Raw genomic sequence first — 12,376 nt, 5'->3', positions numbered from 1 at the left:
GAAAGATAAGCGCAATAATTATGAGTTATTCGACAGTCCGACGGTCTACGACGATTGCGTCGATAACTATCAGAGTACACTCCCCGAAGGGGCTCGCAATAACGGTGCGATCGACCAAATTATACAAAAGTAACAACTAAATTTTTCCACGACGCGACAAGAAACAGCGCGGGAATAACCCGCGACACGACGACCGGACGAAACGACAATTGACTCGGCTGCGGATCGGAACGCACACGCAACGCGAAACTATCACGAAATACACAGCACGTAGCGAAATCACGCGGACGGGCGCGATCGGGCGAGACGACGATGCCCCGTTGAATCCGCGAGTTCGGGATTCTCATAAATACGCCGAAAGATTTTGCGATAAGTACGCGATTTCCTCGCGGCTCGCCCAACCCGCGAAATCGGTGGCTTTACAGTATGTGTGACGCTCGTCTCACCACTTCGCCTCTCTCCTGCGGGCCTCCTCCGGGTCGGGATTGCTTCCGTCCCTGCGTCCTTCCGTACAATTCGGCTCGGGATGGTGGAACGCACACACAGTTTTTAGGTCTACTTCCGCAGCACGAGTGAGGAATCCTGGATCTCGCGGGGGCCGCTCGGCGGCGCGCCCCACCCTCCGGCGCTCCTGGCCCTTATTGGTTGATTTCGCGAAAATCGATTTTCGCGCAGAGCGCGGTGCCCACGCTGTCGCCGGCTGATCGATCCACGCACGGCGGTCGATGATTATGGGCCCCGGGCACGGGAATCCTGGCGCTTTCTTGCGCGCCCGACTCTTTTCTCCTCGCCCGGCGTATCCTCCGCCATCGGGGCGTCGTCTCCTCCTCGACGGGGCGTCGGCGTATCTTGAGTTGTCGTGATTCTTTTGCCGCACTTCCCGCGGTATCGGGTCTGCAATCGCCCCGTCGGGATGTCGGCATAATTATATGGATACGTATATGGATACGCATATCCATACATTTGCGGCGTATATTGCGGCGGCGGCGGCGGCGGCGGCTGGACCGGAGACGGTGTTGGTGCCTGCAGTTGATATGCTGGAGGAATATACGTAGTATGTGGATACGTATATCCTCCAGCATATTTTCTTCTTTCGTTTTGTATCGCCCGCCGCACCGCATGGTTAAGTTGCTGCAAAACAAAAAAGATATAAAATAAAAGGATGAACAAATAGACAAATATGTATAAACTAATGTTAAAGATTACTTACATTTCTTGTTACAAGGCCTCCTCTTCCTCTTCCTCCTCTTCCGCCTCCTCTTCCTCCTCTTCTACCGCCTCTTCGTCCTCTTCCACCTCTCCCGCCTCTTCTGCCTCCTCTTCCTCCTTGTCTTTCTTCTATTTCATCTTCAAAATATTCTTCTCTTTCTTCTTCTTCTTCTCCTTCTTCTCCTTCTTCTCCTTCTTCTATTTCTTTTTTTTCAGGAGGTGCTGTCGATTTGCGTACGGGCGCCGCGGCCGTCGATTTGCGTACGGGCGCCGCGGCCGTCGATTTGCGTACGGGCGCCGCGGCCGTCGATTTGCGTACGGGCGCCGCGGCCGTCGATTTGCGTACGGGCGCCGCGGCCGTCGGTTTGTGTACGGGCGCCGTCGACTGCGGCATCCTTGCATCCTTACTACATGTGTTGCAGTGACGGCTCCGTGTAATCACGGCACCGTCACTCCTCGCTGTAATAAGAAAAAAATTATTATTCTCTAAACAATAAATAATTGCACACACACCCATACACCAAAATGACACTGCGGTTCACTCATCTTGGCGAGAGTATCCGACTTTTTATCACTTGTCTCTCTCTCTCTCTCTCTCTCTCTCTATATATATATATATATATATATATATATATATATATATATATTCACTTTAAACCCAGTGACCTTGAGTCGGCCCTGGGGGGGATCAGGGGGGACATTGCTGCCGTCGAGCGCTGGGCCGAGCGGAACCATCTATTTCTAAACGCCCGAAAAACAAAGGCTATGCTTCTGGGCAGCGCCAAATACATTAACGGTATAACAACCTCCCACAACATCGTGCTTGAACTAAGCGGCAAGCTCATTGAGCTGGTCAATCAGGCAACCGACCTTGGAGTCACGCTAACTAGCACCCTCAATTGGTCAGAACACATTAAAGTCTCTGCCAACAAGATCAACTGTATTCTCTGGCGACTAAAGCAATTCAAAAACAGCCTTGCTACTCCGCTCCGCGTGCAGATGGTGTCCTCCATGATCTTCCCCATCTTCGATTATTGCGCTGCTGTCTTCACCGACCTAACAGGTCAACAGAGGCTCAGGCTGAGGCGACTCTTGAACGCGTGCGTGCGCTTTATTTTTAGCTTGCGCTGGGACGATCATGTCTCGTCTTACTACGACCTACTGGGCTGGCTGTCCGCGGATGATCGAAGAACATATCTGACTGGCTGCTTCCTCTTCTCTATCATTCACTCCGGCACCCCATCTTACCTTACTTCCTTGTTCCGTCCCTACATTCCCCCCCGCTCCCTCTCCCGCTCTCCTCCGTGCCTCATCGTTCCCTCCTGTCGTACCACTACCTACCAGCAATCTTTCTGCAGCGTCGGTTCCTCGCTCTGGAATTCCCTCCCATCTACCATCCGTGACTCGGACTCGCAGGGATCCTTCAAGCGCAAATTCTTTGATCATCTGCGACGGCGTGAGTCCGTATGAGTTGCGGCCATTGCCGTATGCATTGTGCTATTTTTCCCCCTGCCTGAACTATACCGTATTAATTTTTCTATAATTTTTCTTTAACGTTTCTGACTCGAACTTTTATGCGCCTTCTGTTCTGTGTTGCACCTCCGCCCCGGCTCTGCGTCTCATATGCTGACTATTTTAATCTTAATTTAATTTAATTTAATTTAATTTAATTTAATTAATTTATTTTATTTTGTATCATATTATTTCTACGCGCCGATATATTTTGCTCTGTCCATGCGTTTATACCTATAAATCTATTTACTATTGATGTCTTTTCGAACGTCTCCGTATAATCCGTATATACATTGTTCTCATTGTTCTCGTTATTTCTTTATTTGTTATCTCATTATTTTGTTAGTCTGTCTGCACTATTTGTCACAGCTCAACTATTACTTTGTATTCTCTGTCTGGTACGTTCTTAGAGGGCTTGCCCTAGAACGCCTAATAAACGCTTTTCTCTCTCTCTCTCTTTCTCTCTTTTTCTCTCGCACGCAAGCATGTATGTGTGTGTGTGTGTGTAACATATAATATATAATATATAACATATAACATATAACATATGTACTATAAATTACTTACTTTTACGTGTAATCGGTGGCGGTTTTTTATCCACCACATCTTCTTCACCTCGTGGCATTTTTTGATCCTCGTTCACGTTCTCCTCGCGAGACATCTTGCGAAGTTGCAACAATGACTACGCGACACTTAGATGCGAAAATCGCGAGGCCTACCCGAAAAACAAAAGAACATCGTTGCTCGGCCAGCTTGTCGAAAGTATAGTTAGAGTGAGAGAAAAAGAGAGACATACAAAAGATGTTATAATAAATACAGAAACATAAAATCACATTGTCGGAACGTAGCGGCGCGGTTACACTAATACTAAAATGTGTTGTATTTGTAACAAATATCACATAATTGTCGCAAATATCACATATTTTTCTAACAATGTTGGTGTATACTTATTATTATCGCGCAGGTTCGATTCCTTTTATGGTGCCATATAAAAGAATTTAAAAAAAAAAAATGAGAAAATATAAGGGAAAACAGATAGTATATAACAAAATAATATAATTAAATTACATGGATTATAAATTACTTTTTCTTTATATTTTTGCAATTATAATTATTTTATTTTAAAGTACTTTATTTTAGAGTATTATTTTTGTCAAAAGTTTATATATAAAAGCTTCACTGATAAAAATTTAAAATAAAAGTGTAAATAAAAAATTTTTTTTAAATAAAAATTAATGGTTTTTCTACCACAAAGTCATGTTTTTGTATTCTTATAAAACATTTATTTTAAACAATTATTAAAATAATTTTAAAAATGAACATTAAAAATAAATTTTTAAAAAATAAATATTTAGTTAAATTTAAGTTTTTTAATTTATGAATGTATTCTATTTACAAAAATATATTAAATTAATATAATATATTAAATTAATTGCATATAAAAAAATATTATTTTTGAAAATAAAAGACTAAAATATTTTGACTAAAATATATGTAAAAAAAATTTTTTTTTAAGTGTAATTATTATTTATTTAAATAACTTTTTTTTTCAAGAGACTATTTTTTAATTTAAATAATAATTACTTTTTTACAAAAAATAATATATTTATACTTAAAATTTGTATTTAAAAAATGTTAAAATAAATTTAAAAATTTTATAATAAACACCTTAGATGCAATTTTGTAAAAATTATGGATTCCGATTGTTCGTTACTTTTCCACATTTGTCTATAAAAATTAATTACATGCTATGAACAGTACGAAATATTGTACTGTATAAATGAATAACGCGAAGTTTTACGTGTATACATTTACATGCATACACGCTACTATCCAGGCAATCGATTCTGTATTTTTGAGTGAAAATGTGAAAAGCAACAATGATTGGTGTATATCGTTAATCCTAAAAGTATACACCAATCAGTGGAGACAATGCTGCTCATTTTTTAAATTGTCACTTTCTTTTGAAATCGACCTTCTAAGGATCAATCGTGTAATTTTCTATGTAAAAAGTTTCACGCGAACTCAACGATTTTAACCAATGAGATAAAAGTTTCACGCGAACTCACTGATTCCATTGGTTGACATAGTTGAGTTTAAGTGAAACTTTTCACATGAAAAATTACACGATCAATTCCCTGCTGTAACAGAGGGTGCGTTCTTAAATTCGCAACGGATGTAGCTGGATACACTGGTTGCGTTCAGGACACTCAACAGTTGTACAACAGTTGAGTAATTCGCTAATATAATTGGTCCAAATTTAAAGATTTAACAGTAAGGACCAATAATCACTGATCGCTCACTGATCACTTGTGTTTCCTGAACGCAACCACTGCTATCTTTGTTCAACTTTCCATAAGTAACAAAGATGGAATGATACTCTGGCGTGTCTGGCTGTATCTGTTGCGAATTTAAAAACGTACCCAGAGTGACAGCCATATATAAAATCTATGGTGATAGCAGAGTAAAAAGAGTCAGTTCACTATACGGTACGTATTGGCAACGATAGGAGCCGGCACTGACACAATTGGTCTGTTCGTTTTCGCTGCACTGCTGCACTATTGCAATAAGTTAGAATAAAACAAATGAATTTTGTCAAAACGAACAGACCAAATGTGAACCAACCCTAATAGAGTGCGACAGCGGCGTGGCGCGGCGCAACGCGACTTTACGTTGACAACAATCAGATCACATAGATCTGTCACAAAAGTATATTTATATTGAGTGCGATATATTGTGAAATAAAAAAAAAAATTATTTACAACGTGTACACAGTGCAAAAACAGTGCCTCTGTTTGCCACCAGGCTCTCCCGAAAAAAAAGATGGATATAAAGGTTAGTATATGAATAAATGTAATGTAAGATATCAGACGTTTGACAAATATACAGACAGATAAATAGATAGACAGACAGACAGACAGACAGACAGACAGACAGACAGACAGACAAACAGTCTGTATCACAATTTTTTTGTATAGAAAAATTTTAAATATTTGAGAGAAAGTATCCATATATCACATCTTTCAAAAAGCTTTCTGAAAGATATCTGACAGAAGACACCTGTTAGATATCTTGAAGGATTTCTGAAAGATATGTGCCGTGTGGGTAATGTGTAACAATCTTACCATAATTATCTCTCAAATTACTTGTTCGAAAAAATGTTTTGAGTAAATCTAACTACAGAATATTTTATTATTTGCACAAATATTGTTTGAGTAAAGTACAAGATTACAAAGAAATCTTTAACTTTTATATTAAGTTTTATATTTTATTATGTATGTTGATTTTTATTGTAACACACTTCTCTGTTTATTATTGTATATTATATGTTTATTTTTTTCGCAGGTGGCAGTTATTAAAGAAGATAAATACAATGGAGCTTTGGAGAAACTGTACTCAAGAAATAAGTAAGAATAAATATTTTAACCAGATGCATTTATTTATACGGCACAGGTAAAATTAATAATTCCTGAAGCATCTGTTTAGATGGTACAGGAAAAAGTATTTAAACCAGATGCATTTATTTAGAAGGCACTGGTAAAATGAATAATTTCTGAAGCATCTGTTTAGATGGTACAGGAAAAAATATTTAAACCAGATACATCTATTTAGACGGCACAGGTAAAATTAATAATACCTGAAGCGTTTATTTAGATGATACTGGAAACAAATATTTAAACCAGATGCATCTATTTAGAGGGCACTGGTAAAATGAATAATTCCTGAAGCATCTGTTTAGATGGTACAGGAAAAAGTATTTAAACCAGATGCATTTATTTAGAAGGCACTGGTAAAATGAATAATTTCTGAAGCATCTGTTTAGATGGTACAGGAAAAAATATTTAAACCAGATACATCTATTTAGACGGCACAGGTAAAATTAATAATACCTGAAGCGTTTATTTAGATGATACTGAAAACAAATATTTAAACCAGACGCATCTATTTAGACGGCACTGGTAAAATGAATAATTCCTGAAGCATCTGTTTAGATGGTACAGGAAAAAATATTTAAACCAGATACATCTATTTAGACGGCACAGGTAAAATTAATAATACCTGAAGCGTTTATTTAGATGATACTGAAAACAAATATTTAAACCAGATGCATCTATTTAGACGGCACTGGTAAAATGAATAATTCCTGAAGCATCTGTTTAGATGGTACAGGAAAAAATATTTAAACCAGATACATCTATTTAGACGGCACAGGTAAAATTAATAATACCTGAAGCGTTTATTTAGATGATACTGGAAACAAATATTTAAACCAGATGCATCTATTTAGATGGCACAGGTAAAATTAATATTTTTTGAAGCATCTATTTAGATGGTACTAGAAACAAAAATTTAAATCAAATGCATCTATTTAGACGGCACAAGTAAAAATAATTCTTGAAGCGTCTATATTTAGATGGTATTGGAAAAAATATTTTTTGTTTATATACAGAGCACAACATGTATATGTATATGCTGCTCTACATCAAGTCTGTCCAGATTCAGATTGAGAACCGAACACATTTTCATTTCTCGATAGAGACGGAGATAGTCTATCCTTTTTGGTTTACTCTCTCTCTCTCTCTCTCTCTCTTTCTTTCTCTATCTCACTCTATCGAGATTGAGTTTGGACACAAACCTGTTCTGCATGCATAATTGGAGGGTAATACAGAGCGGAATTAAAAATGTCAATAAGTTATCGAATTAAAAATGTCGATAAGTTATCGATTTTTTAATTCCGTTTAGGCGGCGCTGCAACTCCGTCAGAGTTCGGCCTCGACTTTAGGATCCCCTTAATTCTTTGTTTCACTCAGATTTCATAGGGTACACTGTCGATTGCGCTTTGTCTTTAGCTTTATAAAATTATCCGTTCCATTTATTCCTGCGATTTATAATAACTTTAAAATAGCGCGTATGCATGTACATGCAAAGACGGTATTGCGATCGTCGGCGCCGTAAAGCATCACTAGATTTTGATGCATAATCGATGTTTTGAAATTTGTCTACCGTACATCATACGTCAGAAGTATCTGTAATGTTGATGAAGTGTTTACCCCTAACCGTAAATTATAATGTAATGCATACGCTTGTCTCACCTACACAGTAGGAAATGTTTTGCTTTTCAAAGCATTTCCTACTGTTGCGAGTGGATACTTACCAACCCAAGTAGGGTTTTTTTTTATTAAATAAGATTTAGGAATTACTTTCAAATCTACTCGAAGTGCTCTAATGTAAAAAATCGTAAACCTTATGTAGCGTTGAACAGCAAAGTCGTTCCTTTAATTGATACAATGTTATGTTGGATTGTCATTTCTTAGAATTTTACAAGTATTTTAATTACTTACAGCATATTGCCTTGAAAAAAGCATAACATTTCTTACTGTTGCGGGTAGCATCGTAATCCAGCAACGGCGAGTATTTTGTTTCGTGTACCTCCGTTTTTTGCAATACCGACACTAACCAATCCAACTAGGATTTTTTTTTAGTTTTTCTGACAGTTTGGAATTACTTTCAAATACAATCATAATGTTCTAATGCCTAAAGAATATGTTATACTACTGGACCGCGAAATTGTTGTTTCCGTGCAAGTGATAAAATGGTAAAAGAAGGAAAAAAATTAATAGTCTCAAAAAATAAACGATTTGTATTAATAAATTATAATAACGTTGGGATATAATTTGCGGGCAATAATATGCTGAAATAAAATTATGTTTGTTTAAAAAAATAGTTTCAAAGTCGTCTATTATGTCCTATATTTTTTCATTAATAAGGATCATACTATGCGCATTGCGTGGTCCAATATAGTATATGTGATTTAAGTTCTTTAAAATAAGCATTAGAGCATTTCGATTGGATTATATAAGTATCTTGCTAACGTGAAATGTGGATATACACGCGTAGCGTGTATCCTCAAGAAGCTGTAATATTGGACTAACATTGGACAGTTATTAAAACTTATTTTGAATATTGCAAGGACTGATACAGTGAAAAAATAGTTGTTAATTAGTCTAAATTTTTCAACTTGATTAAATTTTTTCAATTCAATTATTAATGCATTTCTTAAATACATAAAATATTTAAACTTCAATTTAAGTACTTATACATTTAACTGAGATACATGAATAGTATTGAAAAAATGTAATCAAATTTTTTGAACTCAATTTATGCATTTCACATAAAATACTTGAACTTCAATTCAAGTATCTACATATTTAACTGAAATACAGTAGTTAAATTGAAAAAATTTAATCAAATTTAATAACTTTTTTCAGTGCAGCAGTACTTTAAAATAAGTAAATTACTGGTCAATTGCATTTTTATAACAGCATGCGATTGTAACAAAATCTGCGTTTTATCGCGGAAGTTATTCTTCGTTTTAGTCAGGTTTCATAGGGTATACTGCCGATTGCGCTTCGTCTTTAGCTTTATAAAATTATCTGTTCCATTTATTCCTGCGATTTATAATTACTTTAAGATTTCGCGTATGCATATATAGGATAGTATTGTAATTGTCGGCGCCGTAAAGTATCACCAGATTTTGTTTGCATATTCGATGTTTTGACATTTTTTTGTTGTATAGGCCACGAGTATTTATAATGTTGCTGGGGTGTGTACCCCACAATTGGAACTGTTCAAAAACCAAATTGTAATGTATATGTGATGTATATGCTAGTTCCACCACTAACAGTAGCAAATGTTATGTCGTGAAAAGTTTTTTGTAATAATAAATTTTACAACAATTCCTGAATGTTATAAAATTATCCCTTCCATCCATTCCTGCGATTTATTATTACTTAGATAGCGCGGTGCGTACGTATGTAGAGTGTAAAATTTGTCTTATTGATGTAATAGGTGTTTTTCAAATCTGAAATTTAAAAAAATAAAATATTTTCTATCTGTAACATTTATTTTCCTTTATTTTTTTTTAATGTGTGCAGGGTCTTATACTTGCTGCAAGACAGAACATTTTTAGTAATAATATCTTTTTTATTATTTAGAAAGTATAAATATATTATTTTGTGTCACATTTTATCATGATATCAATAGTTTCAGCGTATTGTTCCATTATATAATTCTTTTTGTTTTATTTTTATCCATTCTTGCTACCCGTACCGCTGGTGCGTACACTTAGAGTAAAAGCACAGACTTTTTTTGTATAACGCATAAAAGAATCAATCAATTAAAATCGTCTACTTCACTTTTCAGGATAGAAATAAATATATCTAATTTATTAATTCTTTTATGTGTTATGCATTATGCAGAAATCTGTGCTTCCGCCTTTAGATTGCGCTCCAAAATTCGCTAAAATGTATAGCTTATGTCATCTACGCTATAAGTTTTGAGGTACTAGTAATAAATTTTGAAACGCAGCTTGCAAAACATTACCGTATTTTTTCATATTTATACCTCCTTCTATCTTTATGAGGGTTGACCTATATATTTTCCGACATCTTGTATAGCGTCGTGTGAGTGCAGTCGATAACGCGGTCGATAAATCATTATTACCTAATATTTCTCGTCTAAATGCACTGCCATCTATCACGATACTCGGAAACTAATTTTGTGCTGTTTATGCTCTACTTTTATCAGTCTTTCACGTATGTAAACACGTATGCAAGCACAAATTTTCGTTTAACATTTATTTCTCAATTAGGCATCAAAACCTAATTTTCGAAAGTCGACAGTGTTTGTTCATGTCGTCTATCAGTCTGTGGATACGAATTTTGTAAGTACAAACTGTAGATCTTTTATATTAAGCAGATATGTTTACAATGTGACAGCTCCAGACACCACACTCGACTAAAAATACCGCAAATTAACAACTTTTTTTGGTTTTTGGTATAAACTCCACCCCACAGACTGGTAGTAATGCGTATATTTTCATTCTGAAGAAGGATTTCCAAATACTTAAAAGAAATAAAAAGATATTATTAAACAAAAATTATTGTGTTTTTGTCGGTAAAACAGACGACTCCAGCATCCCCTTAAATATATTATTTTCACATTGGTTTGATTTACATGATAAATCATGTGAACGTTGTGAAGGAAATGAATTGTTATTTAAAAAAGAAATAAAATTGACAAAACAAATAGTAATTATACGTTTAAGTCTATTTTTATTACAAAATGGTAGTTTAATAAAAGTACCACAAAAATTTAATTTATGCGCTATCCCGACAAGTAAAATAATAATAGCTGGACAAGTATATAAAGTTATGAACGCTATATTCCATCGTGGTTCATGCATTGAAGAGGGTCATTTTACAAGCATGTGTAAAGAAGGTTCGTATAGCAATTGGATTGAAGCAGATGATGTGCAAGTTACAAAAAAGCAATGGCCTAGAGGTGCTAAAGATATTTATATATTATTCTTAGAGAAAGTTGATGATAAATAATATATATTTAGCAAAGTATATATTTATTGTTAATTTGATAAATTATAAATACAAATTTTTATAAATATGTTTAGCAATGTAATCGTAATTAAAAATTTTGAAGCGAGTTTCTGATTGATATGTTCAGCAATGTAATTATAAAAAATTGATTCCAAGTTTTCGATTGAGCCTAGTTAGAAGTCGATCGGTTTAGCCGTTTCTGAGATCCGATAACCTCGGATGCTCGCAAGCCGCGTACTCGCGTAAAGAACACGGTCGATAAATTGAGAAATTTTTAAGAGTTTGATTGATTATTTGCATTATGTGTAAATGTTCTTTTTATTCACAATAAAATTGTATAAAGTTATATTTGTGCATAATGCAATTTATCAATCAATGATTAAAATATTCGCTTTAATTTAATGAAATTCAACCTAAGTGGTACATACTTTTGGATAGAAAAAATCAAATTTATTTATATATTAAATAAATTCAAGCTGATACTTTGATCAAATTTAAACCTAAGTGGTTTACAAAAACAATAAAATGCGTGATATCCAAAACAAAATTACCTTTTTAAAAAAGATAAAAAAGGCGTCAAGTGTATGGTTTTTCTTTGATCAAATTCAAACTAAGTGGTACATACCTTTGAATGAAAAAAATCAAATTTATTTATATATCAAATAAATTCAAATTAATACTTTTGAAATCAAATTTAAACCTGTGGTTTAAAAAAACACAACAAAATGCGTGATATCCAAAACAAAATTACCTTTTTAAAAAAGATAAATTCAAGCTAATACTTTTGATCAAATTCAACCTAAGTGATATTTTCTTTTAAGGAAAAAAATCACAAATTCAAGATAAAACTTTAATGATTTAACCTAAGTGGTACATATCTTTGGATAGAAAAAATCAAATTTTACATATTTTATCAAATTCAATTTAATTCAACTCAAGTAATATATGCTGTATGGGCTTCTTTAAGGAAAAAACCACATAATCTAAGATAATACTTTTGACAACTCAAGTGATATATATATATATATATATTTTTTTTAAAGAAAAATTATATAACCAAGGTAACATTAGTTATACTTAGACACAAATTAACTTCTCTACAAAAATAATGATATCTCTAAATTTTTTGCGCCAATTATACACTGAGGAAAAAAAAATATTTTTGATCAAATTCAACCTAAGTGATATTTTCTTTTAAGGAAAAAAATTCACAAATACAAGATAAATTTTTTTCAAATTCAACCTAAGTGGTACATACTTTT

At 34.6% G+C, this 12,376-nt stretch overlaps 1 protein-coding gene across 3 annotated transcripts in view; it reads right to left on the bottom strand.

Annotated features, from left to right (window-relative positions):
• Window positions 1–1,353: 1,353 nt before the first annotated feature.
• LOC118644825 overlaps window positions 1,354–12,376 on the bottom strand; it is a 42,758-nt gene continuing 31,735 nt past the window's right edge. Inside the window, exons 4-5 of one of the 3 annotated variants that reach the window (XM_036284456.1) lie at window positions 3,289–3,436; window positions 1,354–1,668 (exon numbers count right to left, since the gene is read on the bottom strand). In XM_036284456.1, the coding sequence (XP_036140349.1) occupies window positions 3,333–3,436 (104 nt within the window). In that variant the 3' untranslated portion in view covers window positions 1,354–1,668; window positions 3,289–3,332. Of the gene's footprint in view, window positions 1,669–3,058; window positions 3,437–12,376 lie in introns of those variants that run through there. The other 2 variants (XR_004962611.1, XM_036284457.1) reach the window with 2 other exon arrangements.

The sequence above is a fragment of the Monomorium pharaonis genome, chromosome 1, assembly GCF_013373865.1.
Source record: "Monomorium pharaonis isolate MP-MQ-018 chromosome 1, ASM1337386v2, whole genome shotgun sequence".
Classification (NCBI taxonomy): Eukaryota; Metazoa; Arthropoda; class Insecta; order Hymenoptera; family Formicidae; genus Monomorium; species Monomorium pharaonis.
This window is presented reverse-complemented; position numbering and strand designations above follow the sequence as displayed.